Here is a 21,996-nt window from a genome sequence, read left to right as displayed (position 1 = left end):
ATTGATAAGTGGATATTAGCCCAAAACTTAGGATACCCAAGATATAAGATACAATTTGATAAACGCATGAAACTCAAGAAGAATGAAGACCAAAGTGTGGACACTGTGCACCTTCTTAGAATTGGGAACAAAACACCCAGGGAAGGAGTTACAGAGACAAAGTTCGTAGCTGTGATGAAAGGATGGACCATCTAGAGACTGCTGTATCCAGGGATCCGTCCCATAATCAGCTTCTAAACGCTGACACCATTGCATACACTAGCAAGATTTTGCTGAAAGGACCCAAATATAGCTGTCTCTTGTGAGATGATGCCGGGGCCTAGCAAACACAGGAGTGGATGTTCACAGTCAGCTATTGGATGTATCACAGGGCTCCCAATGGAGAAGCTAGAGAAAGTACCCAAGGAGCTAAAGGGATCTGCAACCCTATTGTTGGAACAACATGATGTACTAACCAGAACCCTGGAGCTCTTGTCTCTAGCTGCATATGTATCGAAAGATGGCCTATTCGGCCATCAATGGAAAGAGAGGCCCATTGGACTTGCAAACTTTATATGCCCCAATATAGGGGAATACCAGGGCCAAAAGAATGGGAATGGGTGGGTAGGGAAGTGGGGGGCGCTATGGGGGACTTTTGGGATAGTATTGGAAATGTAATTGAGGAAAATATGTAATAAAAAAAAAAGGAAAAAAAATAAAATAAAAAAAAAAAAGAAAAAAAAAAACTTTAGATTTCATAGAAATCAAGAAATCAACAAAATTCAGAATAGAATGCAACACATGAAAACACTACATTTTTATATATTAATAATAAGCTATATGAAAAATAAATTAGTAAAACTGTCCTATCTCATAAAAAACAATGAAATTGTTAGTTATAAAGTTAAGGAAATTGAAAAGATTTACACAGAAATTTAGAAAACACTAATGCAACTACAAACAAGTAAATCAATCAGCTTCCCTTTCTTTTGGATTGGAAGAATGAAACTTGTTAAATATCTATACTATATGAAAGGATCTAATGATTCTTATCAAAATTCTTATGACAAATTTTACAGGAATAGGAAAATTAATTCTAATAATTAGGTGGAACCAGGAAGTACCATGAATAGCCAAATCATGGCTAACAAGGAGAACAAAACTGGAGATTACACTTCATAATTTCAAAAGCATGTCATAAAGCTATAGTAATAAGAATGATATCATACTAACATAAAGAAAGACAAAAATACATACAACAGAATAGATATTCCGAAATAAAACCATATGCTTGTAGTCAAATGGTCTGTAATATTGTAAAAAATACATCACAGTCTCCTCAACAAATGGTACCAAAAGTCATGTATCTACCCTTGCAGAAGAACTATATCAGTTCATTATCTCAAACAGTATTTAATAAAATCATGTCAAGTAGATTAAAGACTTAAATATAATAGTGGAAATTATTCCCTTCACTCTAGAGAACCATACAGGAAAAATTTTGAGACACTTGTCTTGGCAATAGTTCCAAGAGTTTTACAATAAAAGCACAGACAACAGGAACCCCAACTAGAGAAGTGGGACCACATCAAATTCTAAAACTCTGGACAGCCAAGGGAACAATCAGCAGAGCTCAGTGTCACCTGAAGAATGGTAAATACTCAATTCACTTGTCTGATATAATTTCCAAAATATTCAGGAAACTGATTTAACTCACTAATGAAATAAGTAGAGGAATAAATGTTATAAACATTTTAAGAGAATGCCCAAAGGCTTGATTTAGAAATAGGATAATGGTCTGAGTAAAACATCTTCAGTGAAGATGTGCACAGCTCACTGGTGTATGATATATCTCTTCATGGTGACTGATGAGGAGGAAATGGAAAGTAGAGCACAATGGGGCTTGTTCCTTGAAGGGTGGTGATTGACAAAAGCAAAAGGCAATGCATATCTCCAAGGCTCTGGAGAAATTGGAGCCATGATATGCGGTTGGCTGAAAGTAAATGTAGCAAACCAAACTGTTATGAGCAAGGTTATTGAGATTACTCTACATATTTTAAATACTACTTCTATATGAACCAGAAGTGCAATTACTGCATATCATCATGGTTCTGGCAAGACACTGGCAGTCCTATGTCTAGTGCAGAGCTCATCTTAACACTAAAGGTATGAAAACTACTTGGGTGACTGTAGGCAGATAGAGAAGAGAGTGTAGCGTGCCCCTTTACATATATATTAGATGAAATATTTCAGCCGGGTAAAATTATGAAAGAGAAATATTTATAATATTTAATGACAGAAGATAAACTTTGAGGCATTGTGCCAAGACAATCCAGTTATTTAAAGACATTTTGTATGACTTAATTTGAAGGTGAAAGTTCACAGAGTAGGATGGAAGTTAGCAGGGACTAGGAAAAGGATCTGCTGATGACAATCCATTAAAGCTTCTACCAAACTAGGGACATACGAGTTTCAATATACATTGTTTCTAACATCATCAATAATATCTTGTGCATGTATTCTTTTATTGTGCTAAGAGTGTTAAATGATTAACCTGCTAGAAAACAGCTGAGCTTAATTTATGGTTACTGCAAAAATAAACAGGTGCTAACATCGCCATAGTCCTGCAATCTAAAACCTGAGTATTGGTCCCAGGGAAATATTCACTTACATGTGAACAAAAGAATGTACAAGTGTATTTAAAATAACTCCTTTCAAAATAGACATGAAGTATAAACAAGCAAGGTGAGTGGTTAAGCTGAGGTACCCTCCTACCTTAAAACTGCTCAGGAACAAAAAGAATGAACATTTTCACATACAACAGCCTGAATTAATGACTAAAGTAGGCTGGATGAAATACAAAACTTCTTCAAAAGTTACAAACATCAGGAGATGCTTTCACATTCATTCTTTTGCTGTTGTTTTAAAACAGTGACTCTGCTACCTATAGTTCCATATTCATTTTGTTGTTGCTGTTGTTTCAAAACACCAGCCGGTCGAGCCCAAGACAGACTTGAATTCATAATTATTATCCTGCCTCAGCCTTTCAAGTGCTGGGATTACAGATGTGAACCATAATGCCAAAGCCATTCTTGAAAAACGAATAGAAATGTAAAAAAGGTTCAGGCCTAGTGTCATGAGATGGTAGTTTCAGCTACTTGGGAGGATGAGGTAAGGACTCAGATCTGGGAGGAAAGGCCTTTCACCACAATGTCTTTGATTCAGACGGCTCATGGGTTAAGCTCGAATTCTGTTTTCACTTCTAGTGCTATGACTTGATCTTGCTTTCTCAGACTTAAAATGAATAGAAGCATCCCTATTTCTCTAACCCAGGATACAGGATCCAATTTAATGAATGAAAACAGCCACATTCTGAAGAAAAGATCAAAACCACAACAATGACACAGTTGACCCATCCTGCCTTGCCTTTACCTGAGTAGCGGCCAGTGTGTCTCCAGAATCCCCACGACTGGCCAGAGCATACTTCTCCCCCAGCCATGCTTCCTCTTCCTCTGCATTCTCCATGAACTGCAAGTACTCAAGAGACTCCTCCAAATTCACCCCTCTGTAATGAAGCGGTTAGCGTAACAAGAGTAGAAATGAACAGGTAAGTTGTGGCATAATCCCACCTTGGCAAACCACTGGTTCTCAGGCCAGCCACAGCTTAACTTGGCAAGACAGGACTCTGTTTGCCTCTTGGTCAGTGTTGCTGATCTTCCGTGATACTGGAGAGACTTGTGTCCTCAATGCTTATCATGAAATACCATCGAAACTTCGAGGAATGAAGGAAATCCCACCCAAACAAAAGCCTGAGGAGTGTAGTCTCTGTAGTGAGGCAGTGGCTGCCTATGTCAAGCCCCACCTCTCCTCTTATGTGATGAAAGCACTACAATTCCAGAAGAAATAATTGCTTTAAATATACATTTATTTTTAATTTGTTGGTGTGTTTCTGTGCCTGAGTGCCACCCCTCTGGGCTGGTGGTCCAAGGTGCTGTAAGAAAGTAGGCTGAGTAAGCAATGGGGAGACAGCTAGTAAGCAGCATCCCTCCATGGACTCTACATTGGGTCCTGCCTCTAGTTTCCTGCTTTGTTTGAGTTCCTGTTTAGTAATGGACTGTGATGTGGTAATGTAGGCTAAAATAAACTCTTTCCACTCCAAGTTGATGTTGGTCTTGTTTTATGAGAGTCCTAGAAATCCAAACTAAGACAGTAGAAATGTCCTGCATGTGTATGCTGGTGCCTGGGGAGGCCAGAACATGGCACTGGTCCCCGAGAACTAGAATTAGAGGTGGTTGTCAGGCACCCAATCTGAGCACTTGGGCTTGAACTTGGGTTGTTTGCAAGAGCATCAAGTGTTCTTAATTACTGAGCCACCTTTACAGTGCTAGTAAATTTCTTCTTAGTCCCTAGAAAGAACAGCCAGCCTATGACCACTGGGAGAAAGGTTCATGAAGAACTTGGGTTTTGAGGGGGTGTTAATGAAATAGAAAAGACAGTCAGGGTCTGAAGTCCATGATGAGCTGACACAGAAGCATTTTCCCCTGAACATCAAGCCTAATGCTCCAAAATGCAGGAGCTCCAATGAGATTTCTCTTGTCCAACTCACCGGGTCTTCGCCAACTCTTTGAGCTTTTCCCAGTGTTGGACAAACTGAGCCAGCCGCTCCTGGATCTCCTCTTTCCCTACAGCAGCCTTGTCTCTCAGGCTTTCTGCCGTATCCAGCACATTCTAAAGAACAAATTATATCATTCCACAATCTCATCCTCTCAGTCAGTCATAACCTATGGCAAAGGATGTAAGTGTTTCTTTATGCCAGGTTATTCATAAGCTTTGGGGACTTGAGGTGGTCCCTGGAGACTGGGAATATAAAGAAAGCTATACTAATAATTACCATGCTAAGCTTTCCCAAATACTTTTGACAAACATCCCCCAAACCTAGTAGGATACCCCCTTTGTTCTGCTCTATTGATTACTCATGATCACATGGACAGCACTGCCATATCAGATCCAGAGTTATCTTTTCCAGCAATCTTAACCCACATATCATTTGTCAATGACTGTCTATCAATGTCAGAATTAATCCTTCTAGGAAAGACGTTGGGATTCCCCTCTGGAACCTCCTATTCAGAGGGCACAAAATATGCATGAGAAGAAGTGCCATGAACTGTATGAAGAGTAGCTATCTCTTACCATTGTTTTTGCGTTTTATGGTATTTATTTATCTATTGTGTGAAAACTGCTTAAAGGTGATTTATGTTCCTTTAGGTCTGGCATTCATTCAATACCTACCTGGACAGCAGGTTCGTGTGCCACTAGCTCCCCCTCTAGGCGTTTGTGTTTTTTCAATAAGTTCTGAACACTCTGAAGATCCCTCCCATAGTCCTGGGAGCTCACTCGTAACAACTTCTCCCTGGGACCCAGGACGAAAGTGGGAAAATCAGAGGTTAGATATATCTGAGATGAAACTAGAATAATAGACTTCTATGTGAATGCATGGTGAGAGCTGAAGTTCTGATGAACACTGGGACTGTGCTGGCTAGTTTTATATCAACTTGATACAAACTAGAGTTATTGGGAAGAGGGAAATTCAATTGAGAAAATGTCTTCAAAACAATGGCCTGTGGGCAAGTCTGTGGTGCATTTTCTTAATTGCTGATTGTTGTAGGAGAACTGAGTTCACTATGGGCCATGAGGAACAAGCCAGTAAACCGTACTCATACATGGTCTATGCCATCAGCCCCTACAGCCAGGTTTCTGATCTGTTTCAGTTCCTGCCCTTTCTTCTCTCAGTAAAAGAGTGCTGTTGAATTGTAAGCTGAAATAAATCCTTTGCTCCTCAAGTTGTTTAGGTCAGGGTGTTCTATAACAGCAACAAACCCTTTACTGGTCCAGGCATCGACAACCAAAAGGTAAGCAGTGGAAGAGAATGTTAGAAAACTTGATTTATGTCACCAAAATGAAGATAACATGCCAATGTCCAGCATGTATATAGCAGTAACAGTCTTCCCATTAGTACTCTAGAATATGTATTAGTGTTTTCTTTTTTGAACACTATGAAAATTATGAGTTTCATTATTTTGTGTATTAATATAGATGTCATGTCTGGGGATATAGTTTAGTGGTAGAAAACTGCTCTAGCTTGTACAAAGTCTTGCACTTGATCTTTCGCATTACAAACTACATGAAGTTTTTGAACACCGAAAGGTTATGGTATTTTACGACGACTCAAAGGTCCTATCTGACACCGTATAAAACATGCTTCCTTCTAACTTATGTGCTATCTAAAGAATCTGAAGACCAGCATTTGAGAAACAAAAGGAACAAAGTAACTATGAAACAGGCAAAAACTCCTGCTTTGCTAAGAATTTCCCAGGCATATTTAAAAGGATGGGGTCAGCACTGAAACTATGACAGATGGTGGGACTGCCTACAGTCACATATTATGCAACAAGTATAGAAAGAGTTATGACTGGGGGCTGGAGAGGTGGATTTGTGATTACGAACACTTGCTTCTCTTGCAGAAGATTGCAGTTTGATTCCTGACACTCGTATCAGGAGGCTCAATAGAAACCTGCAGCTCTAGCTCTTGGAGACTCTATGTTTTCTGCTGGCCTCCATAGGCACTCACATGTAAGGACACATATACACTGACATATTCATATGTACATAAATAAAAAATTACATCATCATTAAAAAGAAAATAATAATGACCATGTTGTGGTCTTCTGCATTAGTTGCAAAGAGTCAGCTTTCCATGTACTATATAATTCAATAAACTATTCTTTTCTTTAAAAAAAATATGTATGGTAATTGAATTTTATTCGCAGAATGTGGTTGAAACTGTTTCTTCCTATCTGCTGCTGCACTTGGTTTCCTGTCTGTATCCATTTAGGGTGAAAAGTGAAATCAATGTATATGTTCAGCAGAGGCAGAGGTTTAAAAGTATTATCAACATAAAAATCAATTACAAATTGACTTCAGCATGCACTGAATCTGTTTGGTGAATTACCCAGTGAGCTGGTGATACGTACTCTATCCAGGCTTCCTCATCATCCAGGTCTTGGAAGAACTGGAACAAGGCATAAGTCTCTTTCAGCTTCTCGTGGTGTGCAGCTGCCAAGCTCTGGACATTTTCAAAGCGCTCATTGACACCATTCATTTTCTCTTCTATCTGGTCAATGTTGAAAGTCCCACTGGAGATCAGCTCCTGAGCCAGCTCATTCAGATCTTTGAGAGGGTCCTAGAAAATCCAGTGTGTTTAGTGAATGAAGGAATATGGTGTTACATAGACCTTAGACTTGAGTCTGTAGTGGGTCTCCTTCCTTGACTAGTTTCAATAGATTGCTGTTGAAGAATCTGACTTTGATATACATGACTAAGTGTCTTACACAAATGTGGTTTCATAAGAGGTGCATCATCAATATAGACACCATGCCTATACTACTCCAGATCACATTTATTTGTAAGTAACTCACCCTCTTTCCATGTTCTCTAGTGTTTGCCAGCTCTTACCAACTAGAATAATATTTTGTCCTACACACAACTGTCTTCACAGCACTGCACTTGACACTTACCAACTAACTGATCAAATCCATTGGTATCCTCTTTTGTATCATTCTTGTGCTGACCACAGCCCAATAAGTATGTACAGGGGAATATTACAAAGGTCTGACACATTCAACCCAGAAAGCCTTTGGACTTTTTACTTTTAATATGTATCTTTATTACCAAGTAAAACTAACTTTATATGATTATTTAACATGGAATTAATAGTACTGTCAGAATTTTGTTAGGGTCCCATATTAGGTTTCTACTGGAATCTTCCACAGGACCTACAGATGAACCTACTATATGCTTCAAACTTACTGCATTCTCTCATCTGATTTATTTTTTTTTCTTTCTTTTATAATGCCAACTTCTCTTTTCTTTCAAGGGCCAACTCAATTTTACAGTTTCATAAAGTAGTAACTTTATGCATGTGGAAAATTATAAATAAGATAACTTTCAGAATCCCCTTTCCAGAGTCTTAGAGTCTATGCTTTAGTGGTAATCAGCAATGACTGTCACAATGGCTGTGTGGCCCCTGAAGTTGACCTGGCTAAAATGACTGCTGGTCGGCAATATCAAGGCTATATTCTCAAGTATTCTCCTAAAATATGAGATCAGAAGCATTTCTACCCTATACAGAGGAATGACATTCCACTACTTCTTACCTCTCGGGCCAACATCTCTGCTTCCAATAGCTGATGCTTCTTAAGTAGGTTTCCTGCTGAAGTTAAGTCCCTGGCCTGATCCTTCATGGCCAACAAGCCTTCTGCCTGGGGACAGAGAAACAGGATAGAAAGATTCTATGTGAAAACTACATGTCAGGAGAATGAGATGTAGCACCTACACCCAGATGTTCACCAAGTAGGGTCAAGAAAACCATTGACATATAAAGTTAAATCACTTAACATATATTTAGTAAATCCTGTGCTCTCACTATTGGCAGGTACAGTTACCTCTGAAAGCCAGAACTCAAAGTCCCGGATGCTTGTGTTGAACCTTTGCTGCCGACTGGCCTCGTTGAGCTTCTGTCCTTTGTCAGTAGTTCTCTCTAGGAGATAATCCCAGTTCTCCTTTAGCTTGTCCAGTTGCTCCTAGCTCCAAGAAAGTGAGATTCGTTATGGTCTTATATGGGTGTTATAAGAACTTGAATCAATAATGGGAGAGGGTCTTGACATAAGTGAAGTGGTCACACTCAAAGGCCATATATTTCAAAGTAGTCATGGTGACTCTGGCAAAACAGCAGGTGTGAAGTGAACGAAAGCATTTGAAAACTAAGGTGCTGAGTTACATTCAGTGACTAGTGTCTAAATGATGGAAGGTTCTTGACAGAAAGGATGTCTTAAACAGACCCATCTAAGACAGAAGCATAGTTGGAAGTCCAGGGGATAAGCGTGGCAGTTCTATTTCTATCCATGAAATACTAAAAGATCAGGGGATTTCTCTTTATATGTCTCTTGAGGCCAAACTTGTCTAAGCACAGACTTTACCTGCATGTTCTCTTCATCTCCGTCACACACTCTGCGCTCAATCAGGGAATTCCCAAGGTTGATAACCCCATCCACCTGCTCAGCCCGACCATTGATTTCATTTTCAAAGGCTTGATGCTTCAGATATTTCCTCTGAAAGCAAAGCAAAAAGTATATCATCTCACCATCCAGAGAAGCACAATTAGACTAAAAGAACCACTCTACACAGGGGCCCACAATCAAAGTAAAACAACACCTATAGGGAGTGTTCAGTATCTGGGTGACTGCTCAACCAACAATGAAATAGGTGAAACTTTTCTAAGATTGCTATTTTGAACTTGCCTGAATGTTAGTGGGATCTTTGTAAGATTCATCACAGGCTATAGGAAGCATCTCATTGATCCATTCCTCCAGCTCCTCAAGGTCACGATAGAACTGTTTGAGGTCAGCATAGTCTCCTAGCTTTCCCAGTTCAGTAAGCAGCTGTTCTTTGAGAGCCTTCCACCTAAAGGATGAAGTCGGATCATCTTCTACCCAACACTCCTTTGCTCTGATGATACATACATGATATTTTCTATCCGCCAACCCAGTCCTTTGTCATTTCCATGCTCTCACTATTCTCAGACATACAACACAGTGGTTAAGTGAAATAATTCATAAAGTATCCTTCATGCTTTTCATTCTATAAGTCTAAAGTAGAAGGTTTACTAAGAAATATATGCCAAAATGAAAAGGATTTAGACATATGTTCCTATCCTGATTTTAATAGATAGAGGGGACTTTGCATGCCTGACCTGTCTAGCACACGTTGGAGACGAGCAGCAATCTCTTCCTTGGCATAGTGGTCATTGTCTATGAGCCTTGTGGCAACGTTCTCTAGGTCCGCAATCTTCCCTTCCTGGATAAGAGAAAATAAAAGAACACAGATGCCTTGTGATTAGGTCTTTGATATATTCCAGGCTCTGCCCTAAAGATAAACACACACACACACACACACACACACACACACACACACACACACACACACAGAGTGTGTCTTGAGATGACAGAACCAGAATCAAAAAGTAAATGGTAAATGCCTGCTACACAGAGAAACTTCTACTAACTTATAGAAGAATTCTCCAGTACTAACTTCTTATAGAACAAACATTTCTTAACGGCTATTGTAAAAGTGAATTCTGTATTATGTAAGATGTTGAAATAGATAGTAAGAAGAGGTCACATTTAGTCCTAAAAATTGTGTTTTGTTGTAATGGAGGCCTTAATGTGAGAAAGTTGAATGTCCATATGTAATTTGTCAGCCTCCCCTTCCTGCTCCAATATTGCCTGTAAGAGGCAAAGGTAACTTGGGGATTAATAGCCTATGGCTTATGGGAGCAATGGTATCTATCTACACAGGATATATCTGTTCAAACTATTTAATTTTACCTTTTGATTAGCTAATGGTGTTAAGTTTTCCTATGACTTTTCTACTTGTGTTTAGTTTAGGTTGGCCCTTCTCTGCATCCTCTTCTCTTTCCATATCCCTGTACCTTCTCCATGCCTTTAAGTCTTTCCATGACCAATATTTCTGCTTTACTTTCATATAAGCTATAAACTACATGTGCTTAAAATATCCTTTCCTCTCTGATAGACCACTGTCTATTTTTTGCTTCTATATTATGTTCACTTTTCACACAAACACAAGGGTCCTAATATGAGAAAGGACATTTGTGTTTGTCTTTCTGAGCCTCAGATGGGGCGGATGGAGCCCTCCTTAAGGATTTGAATGCAGCTATATAGGTGGATGAGAGCTATTTGCTTCTGTTGTATAGCCACTGGTAAGGGGCTCTCCTTCCTGTAATGAAACATACACCATGTTCCTGTTAACCTAGCAAAAGTCAAGGGCTATTAAAAACGAAAAGAAAAAAAGATGTGGCAGTAGAATTAGTTAGAGCTAGCTGAGAGGAAAGGGGGAGGGTGGTTAAGGCTGTGTAACAGGAAGTGAATCTGCTCAAAACACTGTACATGTGTGGAAGCATTTTAAGGAACCAATTATTACATATAATTAGCATATGCTAATATCACAACAAGTAAATAGAAGCAAATGAGAATTAAAATGCCTTAAAAAATCAGAAAACTAGGTAAGGATGTAGAGAATCTGTTGTTGTTGCTAATAGTTATTGTAAGTTTTACATCAATTATTACCTGGGCAGTGATTGCTTTGTCCAAATCATCCCGTTTCTTCATCAAAGCTTGCAGACTGTTTAAGTGATCCCTGTCGTCTGACCTCAGGGAATTCTCACGTGCCACCATCCAGCTCTCGACCTGTTCACACTTTCCTCGGAATAACTGTGGGGGGGGGGGTAGGTGAAATGAGAGGCAGGCATGTGGTAAATTCTAGATGGTCGAAGGAACTGATCTTACCCTTCCTCATTGTGATGACACAAAACATCCTGCCAGGGATGTTACATTCTCTCCCACGGCATTCTTTGAATGAATCTCAAGTACATTGTCACTTTACTGTTTGCTTTAAAGATACCATGTGTTCTATGAGCTATAGTAAATGTGATGATACTGCCACTATATGGTATTCATCTAGTCGATACGAACTGGTTTAGTCTCTCTCTCCCTCTCTCTGTCTCGGTCTCGGTCTCTGTCTCTGTCTCTCAAGTCGAGACATAGTTTTGGCTAGCTTATGATGGCAACAAATTCAGTATGCAGCTGAAGAAAACCATGAACTACTGATCTAAGATGTGTCTGATTTTCCGCAGGTAACTTCTTTAGAACTTTGTACAGTATTAGATGTGTGTAATATATCCATATTCTTTCATCACACACTGTGATCACTCCTTTTTTTTATCCTTAGATGATTCATACATTCTATTCTGTTAGTAAAAGTCTCCTATATTAGAGTGATCTGTACTTCTTATATAAAAAACATTGTAATGATATTCATAGAATTGTGACCTACATTGCTATTCTTCATGAAAACAAATCCTTCAGTGAGTTATTTAATAATAATTAATGACAATAATTCCATTCATGTACAAGATGATTACAATCTCGTTTTGTTCTCTCCTTTAAAAAAGCTCTTAATTTTAAAATCAGTATTTATCAGTTTTTTAGTAGTATGCCTGTTTGTGTATGTAAGAAAGGGTATGTGTGTGTGTGAGGGGTATCTGTGGTATGCATGTGAAAGTCAGGGGAAAATTATGTGGGCGTTGTCTCCCTTTTCTCCATGTGTTCTGGGATGAAACTCAGCTCATCATGCTTTTTTTTTTTTCAGCAAATTGTTTTGCCTACTGAGCCATTTCACTGTCACTTGCTGTATCCTTTAACAGGAACAAGATCACAGAACACAAGGATGCTCAGTCTATAACTCAGAGTACAGTGCCAGGCAATCGCAAGGCACCGCTGTTTACAGCTCGCACAGTCTGATACAGTGAATGCTCCCAACCAGCAAATAAAACCACACTCAAGTAACTAACGCTAACCCTGAACTTTCCAGAAGTTGCTATACCTGCAGTTCTAAGCACTGGTCTAACATCTTCTTGCGGTTTTCCCAACTCTTTTCCAAATTGTCTCTCTTTGAATTAATATTCTGGAGAGTATTGTCAATTTCACGTCTGTTACGGTGGCCGCTGTCTATAAGTTCTGTACCAAAGTCTTTTAAGGCCTGGAAGGTGGGGTCCTCTTTCTTTATGTCATCATGATGCTCCTGTGGGGAAAGCAGGAGAGGAGCTAGTGAATACTGTAGTGAGAAGAGAGAGTTTTAAATCAGTGGTCAGTGGCTGTGGAGTTTGGAGCTGTACCTGGTGTCGCTCCAGCAAGATCTCTGTGCCAGTTAAGTCCTCAGCCAGCTCAGGTGATGATATCACACCGCCAATGGTTTTGATCCAATTCTCTAGATCACTGAGAAGTAAATAGATTAGGACCAATCATGGTTATCCTTACTCTTCTCTGCCTCTCCAGCAGAAAGAAAACACCATTCCCCAAACTCCTGATAACACCTTGTGTATAATAAGTACGTCATAGAAGCTTTCTTAGTGGGCTTCCTCATCTTGCATTCCTTAAAACATCTGTACTTTTGGATCGAAGCATAAAGCGTGTGTTTTCTGTGCCTTAATGGACATAATGGTGTCTTTATAATCCAGTAGTAAATAACATTTGATCCAGGATATTTCTAGTGCCTTTACACAGGGCATTGAATAGAAACTGCTTGGTGAATGTCAGCCTTTTGAGCTTTACCTGGCCTTGCTAAGGAAGAGGAAGAATTTATGGGCTTCATTCAGACTCTCCTTCCGATCATTTGTAAGACCTTGTAGTGTGTCCCAGGCCTCATTCAGCTCTGTTCTCTGCTTCTGTAGGTCCTCAGAGGCATCTGGGTGTGATTCACAGAGACGCTCAGCAGTCTCCCCCAGCGTCGTCACCTGGGCAAATGCAAGCATTTTGATAACCATGTGCAATTGCCTTTGCTATTATTGTTTGTTTGTTTGGTTTTTAAAAAGTTATAAGCAAGATGGGATGAGTAGCTCTGCTGCTCAGCAATCCATCAGTCTGGAAACCCCGAGTCTTCATTTTTCCTATGAAGTTATTTGTTGTTCTCTACATAAGGATGCTTAGCTATAGGTTGCATCCAACATTTCTGGAATGTTTTAGTCTTCCCTTTGGGGCTTTGAGGTAGAAATAAGGTTATTTACTTGCTCACTGAGGAAGTACTTCTCAATATCTAGACATAGTCTGACACTTCTTGGTATGTATCGTCATTTCTCCTAGACCTTGACTTCCACAATTGGCCACTAGTCTACTCACTTGACATTATCTAAAGAGGAAAAAGGATATAAAGTCTTCATTCAGATAGTAAAAGCTCAATATAGATTTTCCTATGTTTAATGGTCACTGGGCATGGTATTTTATTGTTTTATTGTTAGGGAGAGAGTACAAAAAACTAATATAATACAAGATTTTTTTAAATAAAGGATATAAGAATAATAGATTCGCCAAGAGAACCAAAGAGGGAAAGGTACATTGCTATAGGCATAAAGATGGAGAAAGTGTTGAAAAAGATTGATAGCGTGTGTCTTACCTTTTCTCCCAGGGGGATGATGTCTCTCTCAAAGACCTCATGCTGCCTCTGGAGGGCCTGGACACTGAGCAGGTCAGAGCCAGGGTCGGCAGCATTGAGAGCCCGGCATTTCTTATCAATCTGTTCCTTGACATCATCCGCTTCCCTGGAACACAGTAGAGTGAAGAACGTAGGGGTAATAAAGCACCTCAGAAGGGTGGCTCACAAGGAAGTCACCGCCACCACTACCTTCAAGATCATTGCCATTCTTTGTGATATACGGGCATTTAGGTGCCTTTCGTTCAGAGGCACAGCTGCTGTTATTACTTTCAACTGTGTATCAGAAAACAGCCATTTCAAGACTTCTCAAGATGCTACTACTGCCAGATGGTCGACCCAGAGTTTGAACCTTGCACACTACTTGCAGAGCCTGATAGTTAACAAATACATTTCACATTTTTGCACTTTAAACTATTCCAAAAAGTCAGACTCATGCATTTCTCTGTTTTCTCCATTCTCCATCCTCAAAACCACATTTATATGCACAAAGGTATCCAGGTTCCTTTTTGTTTGCCTTATTATTTGTTTTTAAGTATATGTTTCTTAGTGTAGATGTAGATTTGAAAATGAAGCAATAAAAGGATTGCCAGAGTAGATTAAGAGTATGATATCTGCTGTTATTTACCTTGTTTCTCAAACATAATAATGTAAGTCCAATTCATATGTTAAATTTGATTCCAATTAATATGAATTATGAAATATCAATATGGATATTAATATGATTCCTATTATGGAATCACATCTAAACTACAAATTATGTGCCAGGCTTAATTGAAAACTGAATTTGGTTATCTTGGAGACAATGTGTCAATGTGTCAAGGGAGGAAACTTTTGCTGAAAGGTAATGTGTTCTACTAGTAAACTATCTTCTTTTGAGGAGGAGGGCTATTTACTCCTAGCTATTGTGATAGCTCCATAGTTCTCCATTGTGATTAGACATAAGTGCCATTGAAGTGTTAAGGTGCTTACCTGTGAAACATCTCAACAGCGTGTGCACTGCTGAGCAGCTGATACTGTTCATCTGCCAGCCTCTTTAGGGAATTCCAGCGGGTGTTCAACTCCTAAAAGATGTAGACATGTGGATTTAGTTAGAGAGCCGTTCAGACAGCTTAGTGCTGTCTATGACTAGCTGACATGTAATTTGCTTTGCTGGTAGCCCTATAGAGTGCACATAGCTTTGCTTCTCTGTTGCGTAGCCCAAGATTAGTCTACTTTTAAGAGTGCCATAGAGAATAGGATTTCTTTTTTTTTTTCCCCCACTGATATTATATATAGGACCATTAATCTTTGGGTTACCATAAATTCCTATTGTCCCAAGGAGTATAATTAGAACCTCTAAAAATGAGTTAAAAGCATTGTCTTGGTAGTTAGATGCTGGCACATTTATTTAGGCAAAAATATAGCTTTATATACTCTAAATTTAATAGAACTACTGGCCTTTCAGTGCCTTGCTTCCTGTAGGGGATAAATACAATATTCTTATACTATTCCTTCCATTTCCAATTCCAGGAAAACAACCTAAAGAAAGGGGAAGTGAAGTCATCCTCACTGGGTTACGGCAACCAAGACTGCAAGACTGGACTTGTAGTAAATGCTCACTAGATCTGTAATGGAACTGTGGCTTTAGACACAATTCTGGGGAAGAAACTCATAACCATCATCTGGACAAACGAGACAGGAGAGACATTTAAGTTCTCCTTTATTATTTCAAAACCAGGCTGTTCTAGTATACTTTCCTTACCAGCCTCCTCCCATAACATCAGTTTCTTGTGTGTACTATCTTCATGTTCTTGAATCTGAGCATTGCATTTCTACTGAGGGGCAATTAGAGGTAGGTGAGTTTGCATTGGATGTCAGTTCAGTTAAATTGTTTCATTTAAAATTTCAATACAAAATATCTAATTTTGGGTAGAGCCAGTAGGTAGGAATTTTATAATCCATTTGATGGGATACAAATACTAATTGAAAGGAAATTTCAAGATTGCTTTATCAACTCTCCAAGATCCTTATAAATGAAGCAAATTTTGCAAAGAACACACAGAGTAAAGCCAAGACGTAAACCTAATTTTTCTGATGCCCAGTGCACTATCTTTTAAACTTCCTTTCTAGATGTGTGTGTATCATATGTGTTGTACTTGATTGTGTGCATATGAGTGTACATGTGCACATGTATATGCATGCATATGCATTTACAGGTCACGTCTTGATGTCAGGTGTCTTCTTCAGTTACTCTCTCCCTTAGTTTTTGAGAATATATCTTTCACTGAGCCCAGAGCTCATCACCTTATCTAGAGTAGCTGGACAAGCAAGCTCTGGGGAGCTTCCTGTGCCTACCCATCCTCTCCCAGTATTGGTACTAAAAACATGTTCTGTGGTACTTGGGGGATTTAAACTTGGGTCTTCATGATTTGGTCAACAGGTTCTTTACCAATGGGACATTGGTAAAGCATTCTAAATCTTATTTTTGAAGCTAAATATGAGTTTATTGTCTCACCCTCCAAAGCTATGTGGAAGAACACAGAAGACATTAGATAAATGCCGCTAAGTAAATCTGCTTCAATAATGTTCTCTCTCTTGAGGTTTTGTCTTTTACTGTCTGTTGTAATGCTAAGTGCTGGCCCTGCCCCCAAGTTACTTCTGATTGGTGAATAAAGATGTTGGCAGCCAATAGCTGGGCAGAAGAGAGATAGGTGGTGTTGAGGTTTTGCAGATTTGCAAGAGCGAGGGACTGGATGAGAGAGGAGAAGTGGCTGCTATGGAATAAAAGAACATGCAGAGGGAGAAGGAGCACTGCCATGGGATAGCTGAGCCATAAAAAGCGGTCATGTGGGCAGGCCAATTGAAGTTAAGAGCAGCCCAGAAGGAAGATAGTAAATAGTAAGTGGTAACTTGGGGTTATCGATAGGAAAGTAGATTAAAACAGCATGGAGGGTAGGCAGCTGCCCAGCTATTGTGCTGCCTAAGGCTATTTAAAAATATAAAGGCTGTGTGTGTGTCTGTCTTTCATCTGGGAACATAAATGGTCTAAGGCAGGAACAAGCTCCAGACAGGGTTCTTTAATACTTATTACTACATCTCTGAAATTATAAAAATGGCTGGACAATTTGGTCTGCTGTCATTGGCCTGTTCTAAAAGTAGTTCACACTGCCTTTACATTCTGACCTTTGGACTATGAAGCTGAATTGGCAAATGTGAAATGAGGGCTCCACAGCCCAGCTTGGTATCGAGGAGGAATAGAGGGAGCCAGTGATTACCTGTCGTATGTGAGCTCCTTCTGGGGTCAGGAGCTCTTCAAAGAGCAGTTCGTCAGCCACTTTATTGATGTCCTTTAGCCGAGGCTCATTACTCTTCAGATCCTGGATAAGAAAATTTATCCAAAGCAGTTTAAGTCTTTTCGCTAGACATTCCATATCTGCCTGAAACCTGGGTGCCCATTTTGTTAAATGTTATTAAAGCAAATAATCTACATCATTTGTGATACACATGCTGCTCTCTCATTGGCCACTACACTGTGCCCTTAAGGACTCTCATACTAAGCAGACATCTAAAACTTGCCAGAAGCATTATTCATTTGCAGTCCTAAGCATATATCTCCTTAAATTATTTTCCACATGTTAATTTATATTATCAGAATACTTCATACTTCAGGTATGTGTATATGTCAATATATATGTATATCTCCACATGGAGAATGAGAAAAGAAAAAGATGGGAAGAAACAAATATTTACTTCCTGCTATTTGAGATAATACAATAAAAACGAGTGAAGAATCCATGATGAAAGTGTTCTCAGGAGGTAAAAAAGTAATTTTCTGGCTGGGAAATCAGGTCAACTTTAGTCCCACATCAACTGTTGCTTCAGTTTTGAGTCCACATGAGTCCTGTGACAATCTCAGTCTGGGATTCAGCAATACAGTATGTCACAGATTAAGTGTTAAAGAATCTTGGTGGTCCCTGCATTTCCTAGTAGATTTTGGAAAAGTTAAATTGACTAGTTAAGTTGCTTCCTAGTTATTAACAGCTATGGGCATATGAACTGTGGATGTCTTGAAACAATGGAAAATATATAATAAATCTAAAATAAACACCGCTAAAACGACATCTAAGCAAAGTCCTCTCACATACCCTCTGGAACTCGTCAAACTTCTTCTGCAGTTCCCAAACATCATCCAGTTCCACCCCAGTGTTTTCTGTCTTTTTCTCTTGGATCCACTCCAACATGTCTCCTGCCTCATAGGCCAGCAGAAACTCATTGTAGCGCTGCAGCAAGCGACGTCTGCGCTCTTCTGCCCGATCTAGGAGGGAGTGGTACCTGAGTGGAGGATTAAAAAAAAGAGAGAGAAAATAATGACTGAGAAAACAGAGAATGCATAAGAATGTAGATGCAGGGTGAGGAAACTAGAAGATGAAGTGGGGGGAAATGAAATAAAGAATAAATCAAAATAAGATCAGTAGAAGATAAGAAGAAGAAAATGGGGATAAAATGAACAATAAAAGCAGAGAGATGGAGAACATTGTATTTAAAAACTGAAGGGGCTTCTGCACCCAAGGCTCGGGGAACATTCTGGAAGAAGGGGCAGAAAGACTGAAAGAACAAGGAGACCAGAAACACTTATCTGTGTGTCTCCTAGAAATAGCTAAACAAGACAATAAACAATGGCAGTATCAACAGACATGCTAACACAGAAGGGGAAAAAAAAATCTCATGAAATCACACCCTTATACAAAGAACTAGAGGAACTTATGACTTCTGAGAGAGGGAGAATTCATCTTTTCTAAGGAAAAGCCTCCTGTTGGCCACACAATGCAAAATGATCATCAATGAAATCATACACAGCAAAACAGATTCAGGAGAAATTATGTGTATGTTTGTTTATTATCTCCTTTCTATCATCTATCTACCTATCTATCTATCATCTATCTATCTATCGATCTATCTATCTATCTATCCATCTATCTAAAATCAAAGAAAACAGACTATCAATTTGAGAGAGAGAAGGGGATGGGAAAACAGGGAGAATGTAGAGGGAGGAGTTGTAGGGGCAAAGAAAGAAAATAAAGTATGTAATTGTATTTTAGTTAAGTATCTTTAAAGTATCAATGGATGACAAGAATGACTCATTTCACTACTTTTTGTGGTAGAAGAGTGAAATTTTACATGCCAGTTATATTCAAAACAATACACAACATTCTTATGGATGTCTGCAGACTTTGAAGAAAGCTGGCCAAGGAGTCAGAAGACGTGGCTGCACGCAGGGTCTGAAACTGAGACAACGTCTCTGGGATATCCTTTCTTCATTATATGGACTAGTGTGTGAAGATTAAAATTTGTGAATTTACATCTCTAAATTGAAAGATTCAGGACCATGAGAGGAAGGCAAGGAGGATATCTGGCCACACCCCTATCAAAGCTTCCATCGTGTGAACTTACTGGGTCTCGACCTGCTGCTGGAGCTGAGGGATGTTGACTGGCTCCTCTCGCCGATGCTGTGGGAAACCTGGTAGCTCATCGGGGGCCAGTTTCCTGACATAAACCGCTGGCACAAAGCCCTGGTGATCATCAGCTTCAACCTTCCACCAGTCCTAAAGGAAAAACAGACTCCTTCATTAATCCTTCGAAAAATTACAAGGCCTAAAAGCTTCAATTCTCACAACAGTCTTCAGGAGCAGGAACAGCTGGCTAATAAGAACTAAGCATCACTCATCGGTGCCGCATAATTGCCTTATCAATGAAGGATTAATAAGGAGTAGCAGGTACTGTAGAAATCAGTTCCTGAAATCAACTAATTTGATATCTGAAGTCAGATGGGGACAGGGCTCAAAAGCCAGTGAGGAATCATTTGGGCTTCTTGGATGTGGTACTAGCATTTATCAATCTCACTGGATTCATTAATGTAAATTCTTTCATTGCTGGTGCATTAATCACTCTGAGATCCAGTTCTTTAGAGAAAATGCTATAAAATGTGATCCAAAGAGGAAGTGGACATGGACTTTACTTAGATTTCTTCTTTCTTTCTTTCTTTCTTTCTTTCTTTCTTTCTTTCTTTCTTTCTTTCTTTCTTTCTTTCTTTCTTTCTTTTTCTTTCTCTCTCTCTCTCTCCCTCTTTCTTTCTCTCTTTCTTTCTTTTTTTTGATAAGAAAAATCTTGCATTCCTAAAGTATTCATGTGTCTTCGAAAAGAGTAACAAGATCAAAATTCTTCTCTTAGTACATTTGGAGATTAAGTATGTATTAAAATATTCTTATAAGGAAAAAATACTATAAAATTCCATTAATTTTCTTAACACTGTCTTTATAAGCATATAAGAAATCAAGTTACCAAAAGATATTTTTTTTTCTTAAAAATGATGTATCTCTGTAGCCCAGGTTAACCTCAAACTTTTGTGCTTAAGTGGTCCTTCTACCTCAGCCTGCCAAGAGAGGCTGGGACTATTCATTGTCTCCCATCAGGTTTCTCCTAATCCTAAAGACTTGTTTCATTCACTACAAATCCTAGCATAGAAGAGCAACAAGCAAAGGATGGGGAAGAAATGGATAATTTACTTCTATAAATTCATTATTAATAGTTTGTCAAATCTTAAATATCTTCAAGTTAACTACCTAAGTATTTTTTATTCATTGCTTTATTCATGCTAAGATTTAGACTAGAACTCAAAAAAAAAAAAAAAATCCAGGTTGGTCCATCTATCTATCCATCCATTCATCTAGCTATCTTTCTGTTCTTGCACTGTATTTTAAGAAAAATGTTACTTAAAAATTATTTAAGAGAACAAGGATTAAATGTTGAGCATTAATAACACTTATCTGAGACTGGGGGTGGTGGAACATACCTTTAATTCTAGCATTTGGAAGACAGAGGCAGATGGACAGATCTCTGTGAGTTCAAGGCCAGTCTGATCTACAAAGTGAAGATTCAAGTATGACTGCCAGGGCTACTTGGAGAAACCTTGTCTCAAAATCCAAAGCAACAAACCAATCAACCAAATAAATACCCAACCCAAAGCAACAACAAAAATGATATACAACACCACCTATCTGGTGGGTCAGGAGAGTGCTGTGGAAGAGCAGTGTTGTGGAAGAGAGTTGTAAGAGAGTTGAAGGAAAAATCACCTTATTGATGGAACTGAGCAGAGTTAAGACATCATTCTTCTTCATGCTGACCTCTCTACGGCTGCGAGCCTCAAAGTCATACAAGGCTATGACCCTAGCTTCTCGACCAGCCTCATCCACTGGTGCTGCCTGCTGTTGCTGGGGGAAAACAAACAAGCCAGATGTCAGTTGCACCCTGGAAGTCTTTCCATGTAGAGCTCACTAGTGATGCGTAGTTTCCAGGGAAGCCTTTGCTGGAGTTCTGATGTGGCTGCAGCCTGACAGTGGTGATCCTTCAGTACATAGTGACAGAAGTACCTATCACAGACCTGGTAGATTTGAAACAATGAACATGGCCAACAGCACATGCACATTCTATCGAAAGCATTGTATGTTCCAGACTACTGTTCTTCAGTGGGAAGGGTAATATACTTCTCTGTGAAGATCCAAATAGACCACACTCAACATTTCAGGAACCTGAGAACACGAGGCTTACCATCTGTCATCACTTTCTCCTTTCTCTGCTTTCTCTTAACCTTTACTAACAAGTTTCCCCATCTGCTTCCTCTTTAATTCATTTTATTAAGGGGTTGTGAAATTTGTACTTTAGAGACTGACAACCTAGAGCACAGAAAAAGCCACAGAATTCGAAAAACTATGAGTATACTACTTAAGATTTCTCTCTCTTTAAAGAAATCACTCTGTTCCAGGATATGCATTCTTTTTTAATTTTTGTGAAGTTTTGTTTTTGTCTCCAAAGCACACACCATTCAGGCTGGTGTAGATGATGAAACCTCCTTTTCTGGCT

The 21,996-nt window shown here is 39.2% G+C and overlaps 1 protein-coding gene across 1 annotated transcript in view; it reads right to left on the bottom strand.

Moving 5' to 3' along the window:
* Window positions 1-21,996, bottom strand: part of Spta1 (spectrin alpha, erythrocytic 1) — a 78,793-nt gene that overhangs the window by 24,848 nt on the left and 31,949 nt on the right. The window contains exons 21-39 of the mRNA XM_021155742.2: window positions 21,210-21,347; window positions 19,531-19,682; window positions 18,225-18,411; window positions 17,355-17,456; window positions 15,070-15,161; window positions 14,062-14,206; window positions 13,224-13,405; window positions 12,788-12,887; window positions 12,496-12,693; window positions 11,181-11,324; window positions 9,788-9,891; window positions 9,336-9,498; window positions 9,015-9,146; window positions 8,481-8,618; window positions 8,193-8,297; window positions 7,011-7,219; window positions 5,269-5,389; window positions 4,586-4,707; window positions 3,412-3,544 (exon numbers count right to left, since the gene is read on the bottom strand). Coding sequence (XP_021011401.1) covers window positions 3,412-3,544; window positions 4,586-4,707; window positions 5,269-5,389; window positions 7,011-7,219; window positions 8,193-8,297; window positions 8,481-8,618; window positions 9,015-9,146; window positions 9,336-9,498; window positions 9,788-9,891; window positions 11,181-11,324; window positions 12,496-12,693; window positions 12,788-12,887; window positions 13,224-13,405; window positions 14,062-14,206; window positions 15,070-15,161; window positions 17,355-17,456; window positions 18,225-18,411; window positions 19,531-19,682; window positions 21,210-21,347 — 2,667 coding nt within the window. The remainder of the gene's footprint in view (window positions 1-3,411; window positions 3,545-4,585; window positions 4,708-5,268; window positions 5,390-7,010; window positions 7,220-8,192; window positions 8,298-8,480; window positions 8,619-9,014; window positions 9,147-9,335; window positions 9,499-9,787; window positions 9,892-11,180; window positions 11,325-12,495; window positions 12,694-12,787; window positions 12,888-13,223; window positions 13,406-14,061; window positions 14,207-15,069; window positions 15,162-17,354; window positions 17,457-18,224; window positions 18,412-19,530; window positions 19,683-21,209; window positions 21,348-21,996) is intronic.

Source organism: Mus caroli, unplaced genomic scaffold (genome assembly GCF_978045245.1).
Source record: "Mus caroli unplaced genomic scaffold, Mus_caroli_1 scaffold_1, whole genome shotgun sequence".
In the NCBI taxonomy this organism is placed as follows: domain Eukaryota; kingdom Metazoa; phylum Chordata; class Mammalia; order Rodentia; family Muridae; genus Mus; species Mus caroli.
Note: the sequence above shows the minus strand (reverse complement) of the source record. Positions and strands in the feature narration are given on the sequence as shown.